Genomic DNA, 27,335 nt, shown 5'->3' on the forward strand with positions numbered 1-27,335 from the left:
CTGATGTGGCCCTCAATGAAATTGAGTTTGACACCCCTGCTCTAGGTGAGCCATCTTTATAAACCCTACTAAGAGAGGATACACATAGAATAAACAAACTGGCAGAACTCCTCTGCAAAAGCCAATTGTTTTTTCTGAGTTTGCATACTTCCCTAAGTCACTGGATTCATTCCAAATATGTGATACTGAATGGTGAAGAGACTATCTTTTCTTGCTTACTTGCCTTCTAGCTCCAAGCAAGGGCAATAAAAAGAATCTGATCAAAGTGAGACAACACTGATTGGAAGAAGCAGTATCTATTTATCTGAGCTGTTCATCATTTTCCACTTCGAGTCACAAAGCAAAATTGTGTGTATGTGTGTGTGTGTGTGTGTGTGTGTGTGTTTGTAACTGACCCTCACTCTTAATGGGAAGAAAAGGTGTTTTGGTTGTTGTGACAGCTCAGACTTTCCAAGAATTGTTGCTGCACATCTCTGCAGCAGCTTGCAGGATTTACAGCTGCCATTATAATTCCTGGCATAGAAATTACTATTCCGAATTGTGGGATAAAAAAAAATACATTGCCCACACAATACATTTTGTTTATGAGTCGATTTATGCTAAATTTGCATTAGGACAGCATTTGATGGGGCATCTCAAATGACTTATGTCCACGAGGAACTACTCAAAGCCCTTTCCTTTAAGCATTAGACGACCACATTGTATAAATAACTCAGCCAGATCCTCATAGACTAGGTCTTGTGAAACTGAGAGGGCGAAGAAGAGAAGCGACAAACTATAAAAACAAACCAAAAAACCCAGCCCAGACTGAGCGCGTTCACAAAGGGAAAATGTTTGCTTTTTATTCCGTCTCCCAAGCACTTCGTCCTCCCCAACGTCTTGGGTAGAAAAATGAAAATCGCTCTTCCCGCCCCCTCTAAAAATGACTCCAACTCATAGATGAGAGGAGGAGGTTTAAGCATTAGGTCCACAACAGCCCAACTGCAGGTGTGCGCATGAGAGACCCAACTGACGTTACTGCAAGTAGCGGTCTCTTAAAAGAGCCCCAAGAGAGGAAATGCATTCCGGACCGATGGAAGCTTCACACGTTACACACTCCGAAATTCTGCAGGGAAGAGCCCCGCCCCCAATCTGATCCCCGCCCTTCCACCAAAGCAGTTCGGAATGCACGCAAGCGATGCAACAGCCCGTGCGAAGGGTATGATAAGTCTACGCATCCTAACGTTTATTTCTCCACTCCACCCTTTGAAGAAGCTATCGCAGCCCACCCAACCCCGTTATTTTGGCGCCTAGCGACGCTTTGCTCTTAGGAAGGAGACAGCACTCACCGCATAGTAGAGTTTAGGCTTGGCGTTCAACAACACCGGGTCTGCTATGGCCTGGGGATAGCCCCCCAGGTCCCCCCGACGCTGCAGCATGGCTGGCGGGACCGTCCCCCGCGGTCGCCTCTCCCCTCTCTCCCTCGAAGCACCTCAGAGACAGCAGCCAAAGGGTGAGCTTCCGCCGCCTCGCACCGTCAACACGAACCGCATCGCCTCGAAAAATCGGCTTTATAGAAGGTTAATACTCCGCAAAGTCTGGATGGCTTGGAGATTCAACTACAACTGCTGCCGCCACCCCTATTGCCTCCTAAGTGGGGCCAAGAGGGCGGGCCTGATTTTCTCCCGACGATTAGCTTGGAGAGGGGAGGGGAGAGCGAGAGATAGGAAGGCGCCGGGGGCTCGCAAGCCCGTCTTCCCTCGGCAGCTGGAAGGAGGGAGTTTCTTTTTGTTCCTCAGACTTTTTGTTTCATGGGGGAGATTTGGCAGAGCGAATTATTTGGCGGGAATTGATAGAAAGAAGAAAATGGCATCCGATTTCCTCTGGTAGCCTGCCCTGAAAGGCAACATAAAACTCCTGTCCCTCGCCCAGCCACTTACCAGCTTCTCGTTACTTTAACGTTACCGTACTATAGACGTAGGTTGTCACTTTTTGCTTCGCTATAGGAAGACTGGTGAGCGTAACAACTGCACGAACCAGACGTTCAGCAGAAACACCGTTCTTTGAGCTGTGGCAGAAAATCAACACCTTTTTGCTTTCATCAAGAAACAAGCAAACAAAAACGACAGCAACTTGCAAAGAGAGAGGAAGGGAAGGGACCTCGGGGAAAAAATGCATCCCTGCTGATCTCAATTGGAGCAAGAGATCCATATGAAACCTTCATGAAAACACATATTGTATTCCATCTGTCTGCCCACATTATGAGACTATTCAGTCTAAATCAGTCACCACAGATCCAATTATTCTTTCAAGGTAGTAATGATGTTAAAGTCCTGTTTATCTTTTATTCTGACATTGTCCATGGACACCTTCAAAGTGAGTAATTCTATTAGACTTTGTCACCTTTACCTTTCAGGGAATTTAGATGACAAATAAGAAAGACAATAAAAAGAAGATAGGGGTGGTTGTATGAACTATGCTAATACAGTTTCATGTCAACTCAAAAGACCTTCAGATAATAGTCAATTCAGAATTGGAAAAAGGCTTATGGGTAGGAAAATAATGTACTACAAATTCCATATATCAGGAGGAAAATCAATGCAAGAATAGTTTGTTCTCCTTTTCCTAATGTTTCAACAGAAACTGGAAAATAACAAATGGGGGGAGGGGCTATCTGGAAAGCTTCCATGTCTTTCCCTGCTTATTGTATTGTTTCATGGAGCCTGTTAGTGGAATATAATGGAAATTGCTTATCTCAAGAATTAAAAAAACACCATCCCACCCCCAAATTGTACATACACTGCTCCTGAATATAGATATTTATTTGGCTTTCACAGAATGAAATCAAAAATTGTTTTGCAAAGGAGAAACAATTGAAAAGAATTCCCTTGGAACAGTATGTTAAAATCAGTCAAAAGTCCAAGATTAATGAAACCAATAAAGAGATAAATATTGCCCAGAAAGGACTAAAACATCTATCTACCAGAAACAATTCTGATGTCAGCTAGATGTAAGATTGTTTATGTAAAGTAAAGAAAAGGATAAAATATATTAGATTGTTGTGCAATAGCTGTCAGAGTTTCTATGTATGTACTTCTTTACCATCTTTTCCACCTAAACCAAATATTTCATACAATAAATACAGGCAAACATCCATTTAAAAGTCATGCCATCTTTAATTCTCATTTGCTAATGTTACAGTTAAAGAAAACTAAAATGGAGTCAGTATGCAAAATACTATTTGGACTATCCTACATCAAGAAGACTATGTAAAATGAAATATTTACTATTGTCATACGTATGCTATATTTATATAATATATTCATAATTATTCATATTTACTTAGTCATTTGTAATAGGTGAATAATTCCCTAAAATCTCTTACTTTTTTTAGGATGATACTCATTTTCAAGAGATATTTTTGAAAATTAAATTGAGATCTATCCACATTTGTTTTAGAGGAGGTCTAAAATTCTTTGAGTAGCCATCTGTAAATTATATGCAGAAAAGAAATAAAAATAAAGAAACTAAGTTTATACATGATATCTTTTCTTTAAACTTAGCAGGTAAGTTCATGTGACACTGTAAGGTAAAACTATCAAATACATTGTGGTTTATGTAAATTCGGTCAGTGAAAGAAGAGACAATCAAACAAAAGAGACATAAAACAAGAGGGCTATTAAGATAGAAAAAAAAGGAATGGCCCTGCCACCACTGCTTCTGGTACTCTGGCTTTGATGCCACTGTTAGTAGAAGGCCAATATTAATCTGGCCTTTGATATAAAAAAATGCTAGTCTGCTTATTTCTGTTTTAGATAGCTTTTTTGACAAAGTGATTAAAATTTTAAAAAGAAAGGAAGAAAGCTGAAAAAATGGCTATTTTGAAACTCAATAGGATAAAACATTTGTTATGAAAAAGTATGTTCTTCCTGAGATCTAATGATTGTGATTCCCTCTGGTTTCCACAGGTATATTTGCAAAAACTTGGCAGATATCATGTTTACCTTTTATATGGGAAAGAAAATAGTGTGAAGCTGTTTGCTGTACATTGTATAAGCAACTGTTAGGGTTGGGAGGCTTTTCATATGCTACAATGTAGATTGTCTATTTTTACATTATACTGAGTTAGATTGGATATGTTCTTTGATTTACACAAAGTAATGCAAGATAAAATCAAGGATAACAATGGATACAGAATAGATAGAACAGCTGTAGGTAACAGTCAGGTGAACAGCTTCTGCCTTCTAGGAACAACTCAATAGCAAAGCAACAATTGCTTGAGAAATGGCCCCAGACTAGCACTTGATAGAGCAGTCATGAAGAACTTGGAAAACATATTCAATGTCATGATCACTGGTGGGTTACAGGCGGTATGGGCGTACCGGAGCCTGCCCGGAGCACTGGGTACCATTCCAGTATGGTGCTCCAAAGGGCCCACCCACCCGCCCAAGCGCCTTAACTGTCCTTTAAGCCTTTGGCGCTTCCGCACACGCACATGGCGCGTATGGCGCCTGCACATGGCACATATGATGCCTGCGCAATGCTCCGCCAAGCAGCTGGAGCATCGCAGAGACTTGCGGAGGCGTTGCAGGCAAGTACGACAGTTGCACGCGCTGTGTGCGTTCATGTGGGTGACACCGGGCCTGTTCCAATCGGTATGGTTGGAACGGGATCCGGAACCCACCACTGGTCGTGATGTGCCTGTACCCTCAAAAATTCATACTGTGCAAGCCATAATTTCCCTGTTCCGCTCTAGGGAAGCGTAAGGTAGATTCTGAAGCAGGCTAGAAAGAGTATTGATACCTTTGAACTTTGGTGTTCCAAAGGACTCCTGAAAATAGGGAGCGGCTAATAAATCCAAATTTATTATTATTATTATTATTATTATTATTATTAATATTGTGGACAGCCAAGAAAACAAATCTTCAAAAAAAAAACCCACCTCTGGGAAGTTATGAACAGCTGTCTTAAAGTCCTTGTAAGATAGTCATGTAGAAGGTGATGTAAAATTGTTCAGAAATTTTATAAAAAGCAAAATAAGCAACAATGGGTTTAGATTACAATGAAGTTAATTTTGGCTGAATATCAATTTAAAGTATTCAAATAGTAAAAGCTGTTCAACAAATGTTGCTGGAGGCATTTTAACATGCTCCGTAGCCATTTGACAAGGATGCTGTAGTAATGGATCACGGCACTTACAGAGGATTGGACTAAATGATTTCTGAAGTTCCTACCAGTGCTTCATATTTATATGATCTGATAATCCCACCCTGGCCTAAGACGTCTTTTATTTAAATGAAAGTTCAGAAGATTTACATAATGTAATAAATCACAGTTTCTTTAGGCAGTTTAGTGATTAAGACATAATTATTGGATTCATTCAGCACTCTTATACCAATGTTGAGAAACTGTAAAGTGGAGTCAGTCACACAGGAAACTACTGTATGCCGGAGCCAATCAGCCATATGATTACTTAATATGATATTTGAAACAATCATAAAATTAAGAACAAGACATAAAAGAATATACAGTAGTTTCTAATTGAATGTGCAATATAAGAAACAAATAATTGTAATTACAAAATTTATCAAATAGCTTTTCTATTTTTCTGATCATCCATGAACCTTCTATTTGTAAAGTTATAAAAGAAGCTTCCACTAAAGGAATGTGTAAACACAATTTCATAAGAAAGAAATATCATATAAATACAGCATGAAGCTACATCTTCAAGAATGGACTACTCAATGCTGCATTCTGATGCTGCATTCTTACCATTTTCAGGACAACCACACAAAAGCAATTTGCCGCTATAGGTAATTGACTTACAACCACAATTAAGCCCAAGATTTCTGTTGCTAAGTAAGACATTTGTTAAGTGAATTTTGCCCCCTTTTACAACCTTTCTTGCCATTTCTTTCTTGTTATTAAGTTAATCATTGCAGTTATTAAGTTAGTAACATGGTTGTTAAGTGAATCTGGTTTTCCCATTGACTTTGCTTGTCAGAAGGTAACAAAAGGTGATCAATCACATGGCCCCAGGACCCTGCAATCATAAATATGAATCAATTGCCAAGCTCTGAATTTTGATCATGTGACCATGGGGATGCTGCAATGGTTGTAAGTGTGAAAAACGGTCATAACTCACTTTTTGGTGCCATTGTAATCTCGAGTGGTCATTAAATGAACTGATATAAATTGAGGAATACCTGTATGCTCTTCTTGTTTTTCCAACTTCCAGGTTTTGGAATATTATACCCCTCAAAGTAAGATCTACCCCACCTTCCAAAAAAAGCCTTAAACCTGGCTCTGGCATTTGACCTGAGGTCCCAATGGAGGTGTCACCTACTGGAGGTGATTGTGAACTAGGAAGATCTCGCCCACACCCTGTTGTATTCTGGTACCTAAATTACTTAATTTCTGCAAATTTTACTGTTAATGTTTTTATGTTTCTATCTCTGCTTTTATGAATTTATAAGAGTCACCTGACAGTGAGATAAATTTCATTAATATATATTTGTTTTATCTGCTTCCATGTGTATTCATCAGCCATGGCATTTCTCTATGCATTTACTGAAAACAGTAAATCTTACTTAATATCCAAAGTCAGACAAAAGCTAATACAGTAGCATTCATTACAAATTATCACCATATGAGATTAAAATATAAAAGGAACATATATTGACCCTGCATATATAATGCATAAAACAAACAGGAAATCAATAAAGTTATTCAATTCAATATAGCACATATATGCATAGATGTTTGGAATAGTAACTTAACATATTCTGCAGGATTCAGTATTTTAAATATCTTAACAAAAATATTATTATTCTACAACAAGAAATGAAAACACAGTATCAGATATACAGTATCATTTGAGAACAATTAAAATTACAAGTTTATCACTATTTTAGAAATTTAGAAAATATTGATCTTGCTTATCATTCTCCATATTTACAATTAATTACAAACTAAGAAAAATACCTTGATTTCAACTTTTACTTCATTTCTTCAGGTATCAGCAACATAATTCATAATTAATAAAATATAATTTCTGAAATCAAACTATTCAAAGGTGTTTAAATTATAGAACAAGAACTAAGGGAAAAATTCAACTTTAGGCGTTATTATTGGCAAAAAGTCTTCCAGAATTAAAAGTAAATTCTTTAGAAAGCTTAAAAAATACTAGTCAATGACACTATAGGAGTGATAGAAATTGTAGGCAGAGTAAAAAGAGGAATCAGCCTAGAATAGTGATGGCGAACTTTTTCAGCACTGACTGCCCAAACCGGAATGCCCATGCATGCATATCCATGTGCGCGGGCCGGAGAACCAGAAACCTGAAGACCATCTGGCCAAAAAACAGGTGTGCGTGCCTGTTTTTTGGTGGGTTTTGGCCATTTGCAGGCTGTTTTCAGGCCATTTTTTGAGCTGTTTTCCGGCACTCCACCACCCGTGAAGACTAGCTGGCTGCTGCACATGTGGGTGCCAGAAACCAGAAGATCAGCTGGCGATGGCACGCGTGCCCACAAAGGGCTCTGCGTGCCACCTCGGTCATGCGTGCCATAGGTTTGCCATCATGGGCCTAGAGTCTTTATGTAGCCACAAACAGCATAAGTCTAACCCATCTTGAATTCCATTGACCATTATTTAACGCCAAGATAGTACTAACTGCCAGTTAAGTGGATTATTGTAACTAGGCACCATTAGTCATAAATTAGTTTAATTGGCACTTCATGTGGTCTTTCATGCCTGATAGACAAACACCAATGGATAATCTAATAATTAGTTTTAATTTCTTTGTTTTCCCTGCCCCCTCTCCTCTGACGAATAATCACTCAGCAAAGCTTTGAGAATAATTTGAGTACTCAAGCAAAGCCAGAATGCAGAGTGGCTGCCAAACTGAACTCTGAGAGCTGTATTTTGTTTTTGTTTTTTAAAGTTGTGCACAGCTGTTAATGCTATTGCTTTGCAAAATTGTGAGATATTTAGTAACGAGGATTTTCTGTTTCTAATTTCCCTTTCAAATCTTGTTTAAATAATTCATAATATTGAAACCCAAGTAAAAATTAATTAACTTTATACATTAAACAAGTTATTGCTTAATACAAATATCTTATAAGCAAAGAAATTAAATAAGCATCCTCTGGTTCCTGTTTTATTTTACAGACTTGACTGAGCAATATTTACCGGGCCAAAATGCAATGAACCAGAGTTAAAATCCCAATACCACTCCAAGGACAGCAGTACAGAATAAGAGAAATCTCAGTGTTTTTTCTTAAGATCTTAAGTTGCTAAGGAGGCAAGTTAAAGTAATGCACAGTCAACACATAGTATATTCTACACACAGATTGTATCCATATAATTTGCAAGGCATTTAAGGAGATTGTTTTGAATAGCATAGATAAATAAATAACAGTATATACAAATTTAGAGGTTTTTTTTTAAAAAAAAACAGAGGATGAAATACAGAGAACAAGATATTTAATTTGGTATCAATGTTACTGTGAAAGACAGAAATTGGTGAATGTCGACTTTCACTGGTGAATGTCAACACATACCAAATACGTAGGGTTAGGGTTAGGGTTAGGGTTAGGGTTAGGTATTTACTGTAAGTCATAAATAAGGGTATTTAGCAAATATTTCAGACAGAAATCTGATGAATGTCGACATTCATCAGATTTCTGTCTTTCACAGTAACATCAATATATTTGATTTTGTTTCATGTTTATGTAAATAGGCTATAATCATTTGCCATTGTAGGAAGTTACCACCCACCCCTTTCCTAGGAAAATGAAATATTCTAAGAAATATTAAAAAGGCAGAATATTATATTTCCCTGGATGAGAAATGGAGAAACATGTTTTTTAGGCAGGAAGCAGACAAACTTTTAATAGCCCCCACCCTCCTCAATAGCCCACAGCAGATGTCAGCACTTAAGAGATAAAGAGATGGCTAGGTCTATTCATAAGCAAATGCCCTCATCCAAGATCCAACAAAGGTAGGATTAGCCCTCAGCCATAATAGAAATTGCCCAAAGCCTCTTCATTACATCACCACCCAGCAAGATTCAGCCTAGCTTCATGGGAGTCTGACAACCAATCAGAATACATTTCTTACACAGGAACAGGAAGCTCCAAGGCGGGGCCCAAGAGAAGTTATAAAACTATCTTCCTCTCTCACCCATGTGCCTTTTTTGCCCAGGATCTCAAACCATGTGGTCCTGTCCACCATTAAACCATCTTTCCAAGCAGTCTCCATGTTTCCAGTGTCTGTCTGCCCACTTCGAATTGAACCCAGATGGACATTTCTTCCAACATTATTCTGATAAGTTTTAAAATATATAAGCTAGATCTTTGTTGGGGTTTTTTTTTAAAAAAAGTTTTCTATGCCATTTTTCCAGGTTAGAAACAATGTTTCTGTTTTGTATGGATCTTGGTAACATACCAGAAAAAATTAGGTTGATCACATTGTTACTGACCTCTTCAAGTCTTAAGTTTGCTGAATCAATCATCTTGCAATTTATGATGCCTGATTAATCATATGAGTTATTTGTACAAGCCTCAGAGAAATTATCTTCGTATCTACTTCATTCATTAAAGTCCTTTTCCTTTAAGAGGAAATATCAAGTCCGTCTTACACCAAAGACTAAAATACATTTAGTACTTTTGTTTATCCTTCATTTGGGAAAATAGTTTCTTCCCTTTCATTAGTACTCCTCCCTAAAAACTCTGCCATTGTTAAAGATTAACTGAGTACTAATGTGGAATTGCTGTCATGTTTGGAAACTACCTTACAAGTTTGGGATTAGGATAGGATATTTTTGAATCATTTCCATTGCTTTCTTTATTATTTACTAAGACTCATATCAGATATGATTGAGGCAAACATAATAACTTATTGTTTACATAATTATGTAATAATATATGTTTTCATAATATTATGTTTTCAAATAATATTTGGAAACAAATTGTATCCTCTACACAGCAATCACATTCTGGAACTTGGATGCTTGACTGATTTATATTTGGAGTTTAAGAATATGCTATTCTTCTGGGCTGCTTCTGTCTCTGGAATTTTATGAAGACTGTTTTACATATATGCCCAGCAGGTTGCTTCTTTCTGTTGCTATCTTTTACCAAAACATAAAATCAGTTACACAATGTGAGTATTGTAGGAACTGACCTGCATTAGGCATGCTGCTATTTCCTCAATTGGCATGTACTAAAAAAGCATAAAGTAAGTATGAGTAACTTTTTGGTGCCCTGAATGAAGGCAGGGTTAAGTAGAAATCTGTAAAAGGGAAAAGGAATGGCACTGAAGGCTGGGAAGAAGACCACTTCCCAAAGCAATGGTCAGATAAGCATGTTAAGTGTGTCTAATTTGAGAAAACATCTCATCCTAGTTCACATGAACATACAGGTGTGGGGGAGCACATTTAAACTTGCAAAATTGTTATTATAGCTATTACAATAAAAGTAGACCTGATCTATATGCCATTGGTTTCTTAGTCTGATCTGACCTATATGACAATGGTTTCTTAGTCTAGCCTATCTTATAGGAATGTCAACATCTGGCACTGGAATATGATAAACAAGAATAAAAATAATTTGAAAGAAACAAGTCATTTAATGTAGTAATGTAAAAAATAATCTTAGACATAGTATGTATTCAATCAAAAGAAAGGCAGTGTGAAATAACCACAAAATAATAATAATATAATGGAACAAGTAATTTTTCTATAGAAGGCCGTAACATTACAACAAAATATGCCAGCATTTCAAACATTCTGCAATAATGGACAACTAAAACATTTGGAAAATGAGGGGAACGACCCAATGAAAGAAATCCATCTTTATTAGGTTTTCATTTTTAAGTGAATTTGAATTTACTTGTTTGGCAAATAAAATAAATATTAAGATTACATTTGAATATAATTTCTACTCCCCTCTTTTAAACCAAATTCTATATCAAAAAATAATTAAATTAAATGCTCATTTGCAATTTGGATACTTTTACTATTCAATACAAAAATAAAAACTTTTAGAACAATCATGCTCCTCAACAATGTTGTACATAAGCACAATATTGCACAATGTTGTACATAATACCGGTACTAAGTGGCTGGGAACAAGTGGACCTGCAGCCAATGAAATCCTATTTTGAAATATTTAACATGAAATATCCTCTTTGCGATGTACTTTTGAAATTACAAATGTGAGACCATAGTTCTTAGCACAGAACATGTGAATTTTCAGTCATTATTTCACTTAAAGATTGTTAATTATTGTCTGTTGGCTGAATATTAGTATTAATATGTATGCAGTGAATCATATTTCAGCCACTAAATTTAACCACAAAGCTAATTGTCAGCTTACAGAGGATGTGGGGTCTGAAACAGTGAATATATTCTTGCCAGCTTAGCTTTGGCACGCATAGGGAGAAAAAGCTAATGTGCAAACAGGCTCTGGCCCATGATTATGAAGAGGCTGGGTGGGGGAGAGAAGCAGGGCCTTTACTAGAACTATTTGAAGGTCTGCTAGTAGAATTTCCAGCCAGAAATGTGGTAACCTAATCCAAATCTATTTTTTAAAAGTTTGAATGAGGCAGCAACTACATGAATGTACAACATATTTATTAATGTATTACAACCTGGTGGCATGTCAAGGTGAAAGTAGGGTGTGTTCCAGATAGGCAAGTCTGTTCAAGACTTGAGTAAAAGGAATCAGATAGTGGCCACCTACATAAGTTAAAAAGGAATGCAGTTAACATTTTAGTATGAAGATACAGAAATGACTAGGAAAAGACTGTCATACCAGATTAAAAAGCCAACTGACAAAAGAAAGCATAGTAAAAAATCTTTTAGAACTATAGCTGCAAGACAGTTTTTAAAATTTGTGATAATAATTGCTATAAAATAGGCTTTTTAGTCAGATGTTCTAAGTGAGAACATCCTTCAGATAAATAACTTCATGGACAACTTAAACTACTTTAATTTACATCAGCAGTGTCAAACTCACATCGTCACGGTATCATCACATGATGTATCGGGACTTTCCCCCCCTTCGCTAAACCTGCTGTGGGTGTGGCCAGCACATGACATATCCATCCCGTGAGCCAGGAGTTTGACAGCCCTGGTTTATATGAACCACCTATCCATCCAGGTTCTGTGTTTACCCTTCATACTCAGCTTGATCTCTTATACAGGTGTCAACATAAATGATTTGTATCATAAGATACCATATTTTTAGCTGTCACGTCCATCAGGTTTCAGACACTATTCTCACACTGTCTAGGTTTTATATATAACTATTTTGCAGAGATTCTTTCTATGTTACTTAGAGATTCCAGCTTCTATTATTTTAGAATCACTGGGGGGGACTGAAAGATTGTAAGAGGCCTTTTCCTATGGTAAAAGTGCTGAAGAAATTCAGAACTGAAAAAAAGATTCTCAGGAGTTATCAAGAATCAACCATTAGGAAGATAATCACAAGTTTCTGCTCCCTAAGCATTTTAAAACTGCTTTAGTTGCAAATTCAGTTCAGGACTCGGAAACAATTCTGAGTTACAAACATCTCACCTAATAAACAATGTATTTCCTTTCCTAATTTTACATTTGTTTAGACATTAATTTCAAATTCTATGCTTAAATCTGAGTCATTCTTATCCCCTTAGCCTTATTAAATTCCTTGTTAAACTTGTTAGTAACCGATTGATTTTCCTATTTTGTCAAACTTTGCAATAATATTACCGTATTTTTCGGAGTATAAGACGCACTTGAGCATAAGATATAGCAAGGTTTTGAAGAGGAAAATTAAAAAAAAAAGTTTTTGCGCTCTGCAAACCTCCCAAAAACGGACCGTTTTTTGTGAAAACGGACCTGTTTTTTTTAAAAAAGGGCATGAATAGTCCTTAGGAGGCTTGTAGAGTGCTCGGGGAGGGGGGGGGAACAAGCAAAAAAACAGCCCGTTTTTGTCAAAAAAAAAAGGCATGGATAGCCTTTATGAAACTTATAGAGTGCTGCTGGAGGCGGTGGGGCACAAAACAAGCCATTTTCCGCTCATTTCTGCCCTCCCCAGCCCCCAGGAGCACTCTGAAAGCCTTCTAAGACCTATGCACGGCCATTTTGGTGAAGGGGCGGAGTTTCAGGAGGCAAAAAATGCTGTATTCAGTGTATAAGACACACCCAGATTTCAGCCTCTTTTTGAGGGAAAAAAGTGTGTCTTATAGTCCGAAAAATACGGTAGGTACTCATTGTAGTATATGCAATTATAGAATTGGTATTCTTAATTGTTTGAACCATCATTCTTCTCACTACATCATACGCACAAATTGCATGGATTTCTCAACAACCACATGCCTTGCTGAAGGAAAAAGTTAATGATAATATTTTGATACTGCACATTTAGCATAGAGTAGAAGCTTATAGTTCAGCTTAGGAGTCTTAAGGAGCCTAACCCAGTTCTTAATTTTGTTCCTACATTCAAAAGTCTACAGTAATACATATATCCAATGCTGTAAACTTCTAATTTCTGGCAATTTTTGAAAAAGTACATAATTATTACAAAGATATTATCATTTCTTTGAACTATAAATACCGTATTTTTTAGACTATAAGATGCACCTAGCTTTTGGGCAGGAAAACAAGAAAAAGAATCTGCCTCTGCCTCCCAGCAATTTGTCTCCTTGCAGCAAACAGCCTGGTCAGCTTCACCACAGCCTGATTTAGCATGAGCAGCTGATTGGTGGTTGGATCGGCTTCCTGGAATACCGCCTATCCAGACTATGGGAATTGCCACCACCCATAACCACCATTGCCCATCGCTGCCGCCGCCTATTACTACCTCTGCATGCCCAATTTTTTGTCTGTGCACATCCTGTTTTCGGCCTCTTAACGCCACATTTTCAGTCTCCACATGTCCCATTTTGGATCCCCACCACGTGTAATGGGCCAAAAATGAGACATGCAGAGGCCAAAAATGGGGCATGCAGAGGCGGTGATAGGCAGCATCAGTGATGGGTGGCCATGGCAGCGATGGGTGGTAGCAATCCACACAGCCTGGAACAGCTGATAGGCGGTATTCTGGGAGGCAGATCAAACTGCCAATCAGCTGCTCGTGCTAAATCAGGTTGTGCTGAAGCTGACCAGGCTGTTTGCTGCAAGGAGGCAAATTGCTGAGGCAGAGCCAAAGGGAGGAGGCCAGTGGGTGGCCTTGGCAACATTCGCTGTATAAGATGCACAGACATTTCCACCTACTTTGGGAGGGAGTACGTCTTATAAACCGAAAAATACGGTAGATTAATTAATTTCAGTTTTAATAATTTTTTTATGAAGAAATAATTATATTCCTTCCTATCTCTATTTATAATAAAGTAATAATGTGTATGGCAAGCATACAGAAAGAAACAAAACCAATTCTCTCACACAGTGACTTAAGTTTCAAGCCTGCAACTTATAGAATGCAACAACCATGCTGAAACAAAGATCTAGTGGAGACACATTCTCATTATCATCATCCCCCCAAGAAATGAAAAAGAAGCAAATGAAAATAAATTTATATATGAGCAGTTGTACTGATTCTAAATATTTTTTACCATACTGTGTTAATTTTGGATACAATCTATGAAAATAGCTATCAGTTTTTATACTTGATTACTGTACATAAAAGGGTGTTCATGGACAGAAAACATGGTTGGGCTACAAATTAGAAAATAGTTGGCTTTCTGAGGTCACATGAAGGGATTCCTACTTTGGTGTGGGTCCCAAAACAGAAGCAGATTTAGAAAACTTCCAATTATCAGTTCAAACTAATTCACTTATAGTATCATCTGATTCACACATCACACCAGCCATGTGCTGTTTACCCTTGCTTTTTACACAGATATTGGCTGATATATTAAGCCAAAACTCAATCAACAATGATTAGTGTTAATATAGCCTTATATTTTGACAAAAAGGTACAAGTTGCTACAACTATTAATATAAATATTGATCCACAACTATTGTCATAGGAAAATTCCAATAGGAAACAAAAGCAACAACACAAGCAATAATTCTTACTTTAAGATCAAGTTTATTGTTTTCTAATAATTTGGAACATTAGAAATGAATAGATATAAAAAATAATAGCAGTAATACACTAGTACTAATAAACCATTGCAATGGGCCAATGATAAATAGCAAGTCCTACAAGAACTGCTTATAAATCAAAGGGCTCCGAGATGATCTTGAATCCTATCCTTTATACTGTTCTTCTAATCACATACAAGCTTCACAACTTCACTGTCACCTTCCATGAACACCTGTGTAAATTACTTTCAATTCTTCATTTCCAACAGTTTCATTCTTCCTGTTTTAAACAAATCCATACAAGTGCATATTTTGCAAATATATATATATTTCACAGTTAGCAACAGCTCAGCAGGATTACAAACATTTATGGTAAATTTTGAAATCATCCTAACTGAAAACTTTGGTTCATATCTCTTTCTTCTGGGGGCTTCTATTATCCATAGGACTTATTGAATCTAATAGATCAATAGGCTATGTTTCTTGATTCTCACACTATGGTTTATATAATTGTGGTCAGATGGCTGCTGCAGATTGTTAAGATTATCCCCAGAAAGTCCTGCTGAACTCTGGTATCTTTGCAGGATGTATCAATGCATTTAATTTTCCTTTTAAATTAAAAGAATAACTTCATTGTAATGATTCTCACAAAGTCAAGGAAATAATAATGATAATCACCTTAAGAAAAAACAATTTAATTTTGCTTTCTCTCTCAGGGAGCTATTTTTAACTGGCAATGCACCTCCTGAGGAAAGAATGCCTCCAATTCTTCTTAAAGTGATTAACCTTATTTTTCTGGAAGGCCTGTGGAAATTAAGCAGCTATAATAAGATTTACACCAAATATTGTTTGTCACTATTATCAATAATTGTTTCATTGTTTTTACAGTACTGTTTTCCTTTAAAAAAAGGCAATTGTTTCCTGAAGCAGTAAACAATTTGTGATCCTTCTGAATGAGGATGATGCAGTGTTGCTACTATGTTTAAATTGACTTTTGCTTGTTTGGTTGGCCACTATAAAGAGGATACTTTGAAGCTCAACTAGATTAAGATCCTAATTTTTGCCAAGGGCCCGAGTTTTCATACCTGGCACCTGAATATCCAATAGAACAAGTTAGCAACTTTCAATATTCAGGTATATATTAATCTCTCTGACAAATATAGGCTACATCTGAATTACGTTGTCTAAGATGCTAAAAAAACAACAGCTCTTGAAACATTTTTATCTTTGCAGAGATGCATTATTTACCCCAGCAGTGCTAAAAATATTCTTAGCTAAAGTTTTTGCACAACTTGTACAGGTAGTCCTTGGCTTACAGCAGTTCATTTAGTGACCATTTAGTTACAATGGCACTGAAAAATGTGACTTATGACCATTTTTCATAATTATGACCTTTGCAGCATCTCCATGATCATGTGATCAAAATTCAGATGCTTGGCAACTGATTCATATTTACGACTTTTGCTGTGTCCCAGAGTCATGTGATCACCTTTTGTGACCTTCTGACAAGCAAAGTAAATGGAAAAGCCAGATCCATTTACCAACCAGGTTACTAACTTAATAACTGCAGTGATTCACTTAACAATTGTGGCAAGAAAAATCATAAGATGGGGCAAAACTTACTTAACAAATGTCTTACTTAACAACAGAATTTTGGACTCAATTGTGGTCATAAGTTGAGGACTTGGACCTTGTATTTGGACCTCAGATGGGATTGTGTAACTCATTTGTTTCCTTGGACAGTATACAATCTAATTTGTGTTTGCTCAAAGTAATTCTCTACCAGGAGACTAGAGTGGTGAAAGTGAAGAGTATGGACATGTTTTCTATCCTATGGGCTTATTGGATAATATTATGTGTTTTTAGTTTCAACTTTGCTTTATAATGTTGGCTCATCGTGGCGATTACCAGTAGAAAAAGCGGTATATAGGTTTTTACAGAATGCACTTCTGATGATGGCAGGGAGTGTCATCAGCATCATGATTTGTAAGGCCAGCTGGATCAGCTGGATTTCTCAGAGCCGTAGATTTGAGAAGTCAGTCTTACTTTTTCTGCTGGCAAGATATCGAAATCAAGTAACTGTCTCCAAATTTGGTACAGCTCTAACTTTAGCATGTTTATACTATACTTTTAAGGCTGTTCCTTTGGAAATTTTAAAAGTCCCATATACATTCAGATTTTGCTTTGTGGTGAATATGATTGAACCTACTGCCCATGTCCTGTTGCCTTGCTCTTTTTATAAAGATGCACAATTACATGTTATAACACCACAAATACAATGTTGTTAATCTAGAAACACTGCCAGATTGCAGACAATGCAGAAGTAAATTGTTGCTGCCCTCCAGGGTTTTATTAAAGTTTCCATGAGATTTCCTGGTGCTGCCCCATTCAAGTACTAATTTGGCCTGAGCCCAAACAAGTTCAGGCAGGTGCTATCAACTTCCGACATCCAACTCATTCTCAATGAATTCCTTAAATTTTCTTGAGAGAAAATTTAATATTTTATTGAAGCAGTTCTGTTTTCCAGAATACACAGTTGACCATCTTGTTTTGGATCCTTCTATATGCTTTTATATATGCTTCTATATGTTATGTTAAGAATGAACAATTTGACTTCTGAGTTACCAACATTCACTAGAATGTATGTTCTTTACTTGGCTTTTATCATGCTTTGGACTTTTTTAATATGTTCCAGCTGAACGGAAAGACAGAGCAACTAAGCATCCTAAATGGAAACATAACCCTTCAACAAAAATAAACTGATACAGTTCCAAATACAATTTTTGTTTTCTAAGCTCTCTCAGATGTGAATAGAATGAGATTCCCAGGCTCTAAGGCTGTGTGTGTTGCAGTACTCAGAACACAATAGGAAAAGTGTCCATTTTTGGAAGGGATTGTTAAAACAGATTCCTAAGACCAATATTGCCGTTGGCTTCAAACAGTTGCTCACACCCTTCTGGCAGGAAGGTACTGAAGTTCCTGCCAAAAAGCTGGTAAAGGTGAAAGGAAGGTAAAAGGACAAAAGGTTCTTTAAGGGAAAAGGGACAAAGATAAATTTTATAAACACCAAATTAATAAATAGGAATTTTCAACTTTTTAAATATAACCCTGTTTATGTAAATTAGTAATTTTAATTCTACTTTTTTTTCCAAAATGGTTTAGCTTTTTCAATTCACTCAAAATTCCTGGTGTATTTTATTGAACTGAATTAATTAAAAAGTTACAACAAAAAACACTATAAAGTACAAAACATGATATTCTGACATTTGAAGGTATATTTTACATTTTACTTTACATGTTACTGTTCGCCTATTCCTCCATTTCATGTGGAAGACCCTAAAATTATTCTTCCTTCCAATGTCATATGTTTTCATTTATTCATAGTCTAGTAAGATTTAATATGATAGATATCTATTTATTCATCTGCAAAATAGCCAATAAACTGCAGAGGTTAGCCTGCAGCAAATTAAAATGTTCTCGCCCAAATGGACAAAAACACTCAAGATGACATTACAGGGAAGTGTACTTTAGAAGTGGAAAAGAAAAATACAACTAGAGGTCATTTTGAAAGTGAATGGTTTTTACGCATTCATTACACATTACACATCAGATTTGGTACCTGAAAATGACTTTGAGAGACAAGAAGAACCATAGCCCCTAGACAATCTCTGATAAATGAAAGTGAGCTTTCCTCATCTTTACAGGCTCGGGCTATTTGCTGATATTCTGCCTTGGTTATTTGCCCCTCTTTCCACTTTTTATACTTGTCCTTTTTGTATTTCAATTTGTCAGAGAGTTCTTTATGCAGCCATGCTGGTTTCTTGATGATGCCCCCTTTTAAAATATAATGGAACTGCCTGTGGAAAATTGAGGCAGAAATAATGAAATTAATTTTGTAATTAATTTGCCTTTTAAGGCAAAAAAGCGGTGTGAGTGGGAATGGCTTGTGATTTCCTCCCAGATTTTTCATTAACTTTCCTTGTAGGAAACTGGCAGAGTGTTGGAAATGATGATCAAGTGAACAATATTTGGTGGTGACCATAACAGCATCAAAGCAGGCACAACTTTGCCAAATTTTAATCCCACAGGAAATAGGAATCCTAGATTTTGGAAACATTCTGTAAGTCAGACCATTTGAGATATATCAATTCAAAAAGTATTGCCCTATACACCATTTTGCCCAATTAAAGATTACAATCAAACAGACAAGAGACTTTTAGTAATATATACATTTACTGATAAGTATAATGATTTCAGGACTGAGCTATTGATATCAACAATCCAGGTTTTTGTAAAAATTAAATGTTTTTGTAAACAGATAGATAAACAGACAGACAATATTTAAAGTTATTCAATTAACCTGTCTGCTTTCAAATGCTTTAATATCTGTAGCAACCGTTATTTAAGAGATGGATTTTTTACTTGTTGCTACAAACAGAAGAGGGAGAAAGATTTCAAGGTAGAAATTAATTGGTCGCAGAGATTAATAGGTGGCATTGGTCTGGTAATTGATAAACGTTTAGTCACTAGAGTCTATTGGAAAGAAAGTATTTTAACTCAATGGTTCCTAATGAAGAAAGGACTATAATAGGAATCAATATAGAGAAGGGTAATGATTTGGCAACTATATTAAACAATTATGATCAGCTATTATTCACTTACAGATTTGTTTTCTCGTTTTCCTATATGTTCTATGCCATATTTTATAAATTGCTTACTTTCTTTCAACTTCTCATATGCACTAGAATCTGAGCTGTTCAGCATGGAAAATTATCTTGGATTTATAATGATTTAACAAAGATGTCATTTAATTTTGGAACAATTTAGTGATCACTAGGAAATTGCCTAAAAATACAAATGCCAACACTGTAGCACCCCTTATACTAATTATGATACATCCAGAATAGTTCTGGTTGCTACATTTGAAAAAGGATGCTCATAAAGAAAAAAAGAGGATAGCCTAAATGGACATGGCCTCCAATATCTTCCTTACAAAAAAGCAGCATATGTAATATCTGGGAATCTTTATTTTGAAAAATGAGTGACTATGGCAACATAATCAAGATGCCTGGAATCATGAATCATGTAATGGGCAGGGAGGTTTTTCCCCACTCAAGATATTGGAAGGTAACTTAGACCAAAAAAAGCATGTATTAATTTGGCTAATAATTAATTTGTGGAATTCACAAATTCACAAGATAGTTTTAAAAGGGGAATTAAAAGAGGAATAAAAAAAGATAAGGAATGGGGAGATCAACTCACTCTGCATTCCCTAGTCAGGTTTAAGTTCTGTTCAGCCATTCCTCATGTTCACTGTTTTAGTGATCAGCTAAAAAGCATAAGATGTTAGAAGGAGGGGGTAAACGTCATGGGATTGTGAAATTCAAGTAATAACATCCATGCAACTCTTGCAGACACATTGCTAAACACACACACACACACACAGACACGAATTTCTGAGGCTATAGCAGTACAGGTTTTTTAAAAAGATTTTTCTGTTTTAACATTATTTAAATTTTGGGAATGATAGTAATGTTGAATGTGTCTATTTTACAAAGCAAAGAGGGTGAAAGCTGTTCCAGGATTTAAATTAGATTAATCTTGTATTGAAATGTATGTTTACTGGTGCCAATTGCATGTGATGATTATTTCTAAATATCCACATTCATCTGGACTAATGAAAAGTAAAATAACTTCTTGAAGACAAATCTGGCCTTAGCCATACTAACAGACACAGAACAAATGTAACATTGGCTCCGGAAATTCATATAGCCTCCTGCTGAAATCTTAAAAGGGTAATGTTACCCCAGAGCAAATATATCTACTGCTAACAAACAGGCAACCAATCCAGGCTCTGTAAGTCAGTAAGAGTTGCCTAGATAGTTGATTCAGCACAGAATACTAGAATGAAGCCACTTAAAAGCAGCTGTCTATTTTGTCAACATGAAGGCAAGTTTCCTTCTGAGATATTCTAAAGCTTAAATCCAGTATTCCTTTCTTCTCCTTCATTTCTCCTTTGTTTCTTTGTTTCTAATTGGCTAAATTGTCTGTTAATTAAAGACAGTCCTCACTTAACAACTATTTGCTCAATGATTGGCTGAAGTTGGGTGGCACAACGAATGGTAACTACCACTTCCTGAAGCTTGCGCTTCTGCACCACTCACCTATTTCCCTCCATCTCTTCCCTCCCTGAACTCTGCCCTGCACTTCACTGCCTCCTGCTATCCTCAGTTGATTCTTGCTGTCTTCTTCCTCCTAATGTTGACAAGACATACTTGGCTGAGGCAGCTGCTGGCCCTTTGCAACGTCTCAAGACGCAGGCTGGAAGGAGTAGGAAGAAGGAAAGGTAGCCCAAAGGACTGAGTGCAAAGTGCAGGGTGACCAAAAGAGCAGAGATGGGGGAGGTGAAAGGAGGTCAGCAGGGAAAAGTGGCAGAGCCTCCTCTGCCAAAGAGAGCTGGCCAGGGCAGACTGGGAAGGAGGCAGTGGAACAGAGCCGGCAGTTTGTGCAGAGCAGGAAAAGCATAAGGTCTTCACCTGACAACTGCAATCTGGACTATTAGAATTGCTGTCGCTAAAAGGTAAGGTCAGGTGATGTTTTGCCTAATGACTGCTTCACCTAAGGAAGAAATTTCTGTCCCAAATAGGGTTGTTAAACAAGAACTATCTGTAATCGCTATTCTTTCTCTGAAAAACTGTAATTTGCAATTTATCTTCTACAGCACATGGTGGTGCTGTAAAAATGCAGCAAGACAAATTTATTTATGAATTATTTGATATATTTTTTGTGATTGATTGCACAGTGAAAATAAAAGATTTGGTGGTGCTGTTCATAGTGTAATCTTTATATATTATATTTCTTCAGTCTTTTGTAATGGTTTGTAACAAAGCCCAAAGCAGGCATGTCCAAAGTCCGGCCCGCGGGCCATTTGCGGCCCGGGGGGGCGGTTTAATACGGCCCTCTAACAGCCCTCCCTGCTCTGTGTAAATGCGGCCCTCCCACGGCCCTCCCTTCTGATTGAGGGCGGCAAGCAGAAGACTGTCTGCCACAGGAGGGAGGGTGGTGAGAGGGCCGCATCGGAAGCTGGCTGGGGAATTCTGGGGGTTGAAGTTCACAGGACTTAAAGTCGCCAAGGTTGAGAAACTCTGTCCTACAGCAAAGGTACATGTTATCCACAGGCCAGCCTAAAAACAGGCAAGGCGACTTGCTTGTAAACTGGTGGGGCCACATTCGTACCAAAGAAAAGGGGGAAACTTCTGTCTCCCTTGGGGGGGGAGAGAGAAAGGGTGCCTTTTGAGGAAACGAGAGACCAAGCCTCACGGGTATCCCCGAAGAACGCGCGCCGTAGCCTTCGCAACACAGGCTGCGAAATGGGCAAACTACCAGGCGGCACAGGCGCAGTACGTGAAGCACGGGGCCAAGGGATACTTGTAGCTTCTCCGCCGGGCTCGGAGAGGTCTGGCAGGCGAAAAACAAGGAACCTTCCCCCAAGGTAGGTTGGTTTTTTGTTTTTGTTTTTTTTAAGGAAGGAAGGAGGAAATATTCAGCCACGCATTAACTTCTCTGCCATCACAGGTTTAGATGGCCCATTAAAGCTCACATGAGCCGCTATAAAGAAATATCGGAAGGTTTTTAAAGGGTATCAATAAGCGTACGTGTGTGTGCACTCGCATATTTGCCGCGTCTAAACTTTGGGGAAGTTTATTAACATCTTAGCGATGTAGAGAATAAAAGAGAGGTGCGGGTGAGAAGGAATTGAAGGGGGTAACTCAAGTTCCCGGTTTCTTTTCTTGGGCACAACAACAACAAAACTCACATATTTTGCTTCCGTTTTAACAAAATAATGATTCATTGGGAAAATGGGGCATAAATCTTCATTTTGGACGCATTTTGGACTGAGCCTATTTGCTGCAGTACAGATCTCAGTTTCACCCTTCACATTAGTGCAGGTAAGTTTTTTTAAAATTTATTTAAAATACATTGTGAAAACTCAGCTGTCAGTTGATCTTAATGTTATGAAATGAAAAGTATGCCATTTGCAATTAACTTGGCATAAAATAATTCATTTGCATTTAATTGTAATTGTTCAAAGAATGTTCGGAAAAATGTTTGGCCCTCCAGCATGTTCACTTCATCCAATCTGGCCCTCTTTGAAAAAAGTTTGGACACCCCTGGCCTAAAGCCTTCACAAATACCATGAAGCCTTTTAATAGAAAAACATTTAATAGAAAAACATTCAATTTGTAGAAATAAGAATTCACTACAACTATTAATGCTCTTCCCTTCTGAATGATGATTGCAGTCACCAATGGTTGTTAATTTAAGAAGATGCAAAATGATGATAAATTTATCACCACAAACCAAATTTTATATTGTGACATATCTGTGCTGTTTGGAAGGAGGAAGTAATAAGAACATTATTGCCAGACTTGCCTCGATCCGATCCCTTAGGAAAGAAAAGCCTTCAACTCCATTTGGTTAAAGCAAAAGATCCTTTTACTAGAGTGATGGTTGCAGTAAAGTCAAGCCAGCTCTGAAATTACTGCGCTTGCTGGATACAAAAATAAGGTGTAGGTTTTCTCCCATCCCATCCCTCCCCCCCATGACCAATCCGTTCCCAGCCAACTGGAGCTCACCAAGATGTTTGGAGAACTCTGAGAAGCTTGGGGATAATTCATATAATTCTCAGGGTGCCTGGCCATGGGATGCTGGTGGTACAAACAGGATCTGGATGCTCTGGTCCTTCTCAACTGTCATCCCCCCCCCTCCTGATTTCCTATCAGGTATACACAGCTTTATTGCCCTTTCATCCTCCCCCCTTTCTTCTTTTGATGGCAGGATGCCTGTGAGGCCCCCAGGCTGAGCTGACATTCTGTCCCCCTTGACAGAGATGTTAGTCCTGCAAAAGAAAAAAGAGAGGGAAGGAAAGATACACAACATTTCTCAATTAGCAAACAGTTAAAATGCCCCTTATCTGTGTATCAGTCATGGAATTTTTAAAGCAGTTTGGGGGTTTTAATATGTTGGGAGTTGACCCATTCAGTTACTGAGGGGTTTAAAGTAATTCCAGGCTGACAACTACTAAGTTTTCCCCCCCGATGTATGTGAGAATACAAAATGTCTTTGACTTCAAAGTGCTGCTTTCCCTCAATCATAATAGGGTTGGGAAGTGGTTGCAATTTGAGAAGCAATGAAGATGTGATTTCTGGTTTCGGTAGGATACAATAAAATACTGGGGGTACACTTCTGAGCATTTTTAGTAGCTCAAATTGTACAATTACTGGGTTAATCTTTTTGATGGGGAAAGGTCCAATGTATTTCAGCCCCAATTTTTTTGATGGTTGTCTAGATTGTAGGAATTTGGCAGAGAGGCAGACCTTAAAAGGCTGCATCCTCTCCACCTTGCTGGCATTGTCACTGTGGCTGGTGCAGGTTGCACTGCAGGGCTAGGCGCTGCAGCAGTTGCAGTTGCCAAGGGGTTCACTGCTGCTCCCATTGTGATGGCAGAGGTAGTTTTCCCCTCCTGCTGTGACTGAAGTTGGCTAGTCAGTGGGATGTGGCCACCCAGGCTAGGGCTTCTCCAGCTTTGAGACAACAAAAAGCCCCCCCCCCCTCAGGAACTTTAGGAGTTGCTCATCCTTTTGCTCCAGCTCGCCTGCACTCAATTCTCCTCCAGCTCCCTTTGGGTCTCTCACCAGTGGCCCCCATGGCCCCCCACAGATAAATGTCACTCCCATGGAATTACTCTTTCCTCCTTTGGACTTTTTCCTGATTTCCACCTGCTTTTTTAGAACTACCATATGGAAGAAATTTAAAACAGCTTTCAAATCCTTAACTGTTATTAAACTCAGCTGTGAACAATTCAAACTACTTCATAAACCAAAATTTAAGATTCTATTCCAGAAAGCCGAAGCTTAGATTAATTGTGTCCACAGTGGGCTAGATGGCATGACAAGTTGTGATTTTAAAAAAACAGCTAGACACTTTCATGATTACTAAAGAACAATACGTATCTGTGCTTTATGTTGGTTTCATATGTTCAGTTGCTCATCGTATCTTTAATATGTTTAATTCTTCTGTACATCATCCAAAGATCTGGGGTTATTAAAAAGTCTAAAAATGTCAAATTTAGATAATAAAATGGCGTTTACCAATGCCAGTTACAGTAAATGTTTGTCTATTTTTATGTTCCTACTGGGCTATGTCAATTAGGCACTGATACCACATGGACAGTATTAAGGAAAAAAGGGAAGAGTAACTTAGTTGTTATAATTTTTGTTATAATTTTTTAGCCTGTAATACATATCAGAAATTGAAATGTTTCAGCACTGGAGATTTCATAATAATATCTCTAGAAGTATTACTTTTCACTGCAAAATTTGATTGGGATATCAAACATTCAAGATTCTTTTGTATGGATTTACTTATATTAATTTTTGCCAGAAGACTTTTACATATAGATGTTAACTTTTCTCATAGGAAGACATGAAAGTAATTATTTGTTCTAATAAACTTTTATTCTATATTTCAATTACTTCTATTTCAAGGATATTGTAATAGCAAAATCTCTATGGAGATTCTCAGTCATCCAGGTCATGGGTGTCCCAAAGGTGCTTTTTCAGGAGGCAACTGGGCTTTTTTTTTCTTTTGAATACATTTCATGGTGAGGGAGTATGAACAGTTTTCCAGAAAAACTGCAAACTACAGAAAACATCTGTGCTTCAGTTTGAGATGCAGACAACACAGCCTGTGCCTGTCTTCAACAGTGAAGGGACACAGGGCAGAAAACATCCTGCAGCCAAGAAGGCTCCACACCCATTTGCTCTACTCAGGTGACCCTGAGAACACAGATAAATCTCCAAGTGGCCTCCACAACTCTCTAAAAGAATGCAAATGACCAGCTGTCTACAAGGAACATAACTCCTTCCATTCCATACCATCCAGTCAGAGCTGAAGAAGCTTCTTGGATGAGAAGTGAAATGTCTTCAAAAGAAAAACAAGAAAAGTCCAGTTGCCTCCTGAAAAAGCACCTTTGGGACATGTATTGACAAAATATTTACAAGAAAAAAAGTTTATAAGCTCTTAAGATACTACTGTTTTCTCCAGGGGAGAGAATTTTTTTTTTACAGTGAGAGGGTCTTATAAAACAGATGAGTTTCCCCCCTAGTGTTGACGTGCTGTTCCAGTCCCTCTTATAAAAAATACTGAACTGGATTCGTTACTAACTTAGAAGCATCTTGTTTTCATTTTGACTTCCAGGAATCGAAACTGATGACTAGTGCTCGTTACCTAAGAGGAAATAGCATAACCCTTGTCAGCAACACTAATTTGATACACATGACTTTGGTTCAACTAGGCAGAAGTGCATTTACGTAAAAAATGATTTACCCATGTCACTTTTTAAGTGGAGCTTTAGCAACTCCAGTACATGGTACACTCATCAAAACATTGTTTTATTCTGCTTTTACCCAAACCTGGAATGCAGATGTACAGACAAGAAACAAAATCATCACTTCAGACAGTTATGATCTCCTTTGCACTTTTTTTTCCTTTTTACGACTCTTTTATTGGGGTCTAGTTGGGGTGACTGAATGAAGCTGAGTGTTTACCGTCTGGGTGCCCTTCCTGACACCTACGCAGAGTATACAGCAGATATTTTCTCTTTGCGCCCTGATAGTAAAACATCTGTCACTGTCTAGGATTGAACTCTCAATTTTCCAAGTGAGAGGCAAGTGTCTTCACCTCTAGACAACTGTGTCACTCATCTCCTTTGCAATTACTGCCTTATATATCTGACCCTGAATACATACGAAACCATGGATATATTTTCTAAACCTCCATATTCAACTGGCTGGAAGCTTTAAGTCAATTACTTCTATCACAATTAAATTTCCCATACTTCAAAATAGTCACTTTGAACATATGGAAATCCACATTAATCACAATACAGAATCACAATATAGAATCTTGACTCATGCTGCACACATATTGCTTAAAATTTAATGCCAAGTTAGAGGCAGTTACACAACTTTGAAAAGAAGTATTTCTTTTTGTTCTGTTCAGGTATAAGAAATAGTGAAGTAGTAAATGCCCAAAATTTCCCAAATGCTAATTAAATTTCATCATCACAAGCATTCATAAGTTGTACAATAATTTGTCATATGTACCATTGTGTAGTATTTGCAGTTTTTGATACTATCAAATGTATATGCTTGTTTAAGGTTTCTAGTTTAAGTTTGCATCATCCAGTGCACCCAGAGTCTGATTGAAATAGTTTATTTTGTTG

At 37.5% G+C, this 27,335-nt stretch overlaps 2 protein-coding genes across 7 annotated transcripts in view; one reads left to right on the top strand and one right to left on the bottom strand.

Annotated features, from left to right (window-relative positions):
* ARHGAP6 (Rho GTPase activating protein 6) overlaps positions 1 to 27,335 on the bottom strand; it is a 235,521-nt gene that overhangs the window by 117,547 nt on the left and 90,639 nt on the right. Inside the window, exon 1 of one of the 6 annotated variants that reach the window (XM_081946823.1) lies at positions 9,014 to 9,087. The exons of 4 other annotated variants lie outside the window; for them this stretch is intronic. In XM_081946823.1, the coding sequence (XP_081802949.1) occupies positions 9,014 to 9,028 (15 nt within the window). In that variant the 5' untranslated portion in view covers positions 9,029 to 9,087. Of the gene's footprint in view, positions 1 to 1,328; positions 1,673 to 9,013; positions 9,088 to 27,335 lie in introns of those variants that run through there. One more of the 6 variants, XM_081946822.1, reaches the window with a different exon arrangement.
* Positions 1 to 27,335, top strand: part of FRMPD4 (FERM and PDZ domain containing 4) — a 570,850-nt gene that overhangs the window by 5,460 nt on the left and 538,055 nt on the right. The gene's annotated exons all lie outside the window — the stretch shown is intronic.

The sequence above is a fragment of the Natrix helvetica genome, assembly GCF_964273705.1.
Source record: "Natrix helvetica genome assembly, chromosome: 3".
Lineage (NCBI taxonomy): Eukaryota > Metazoa > Chordata > Lepidosauria > Squamata > Natricidae > Natrix > Natrix helvetica.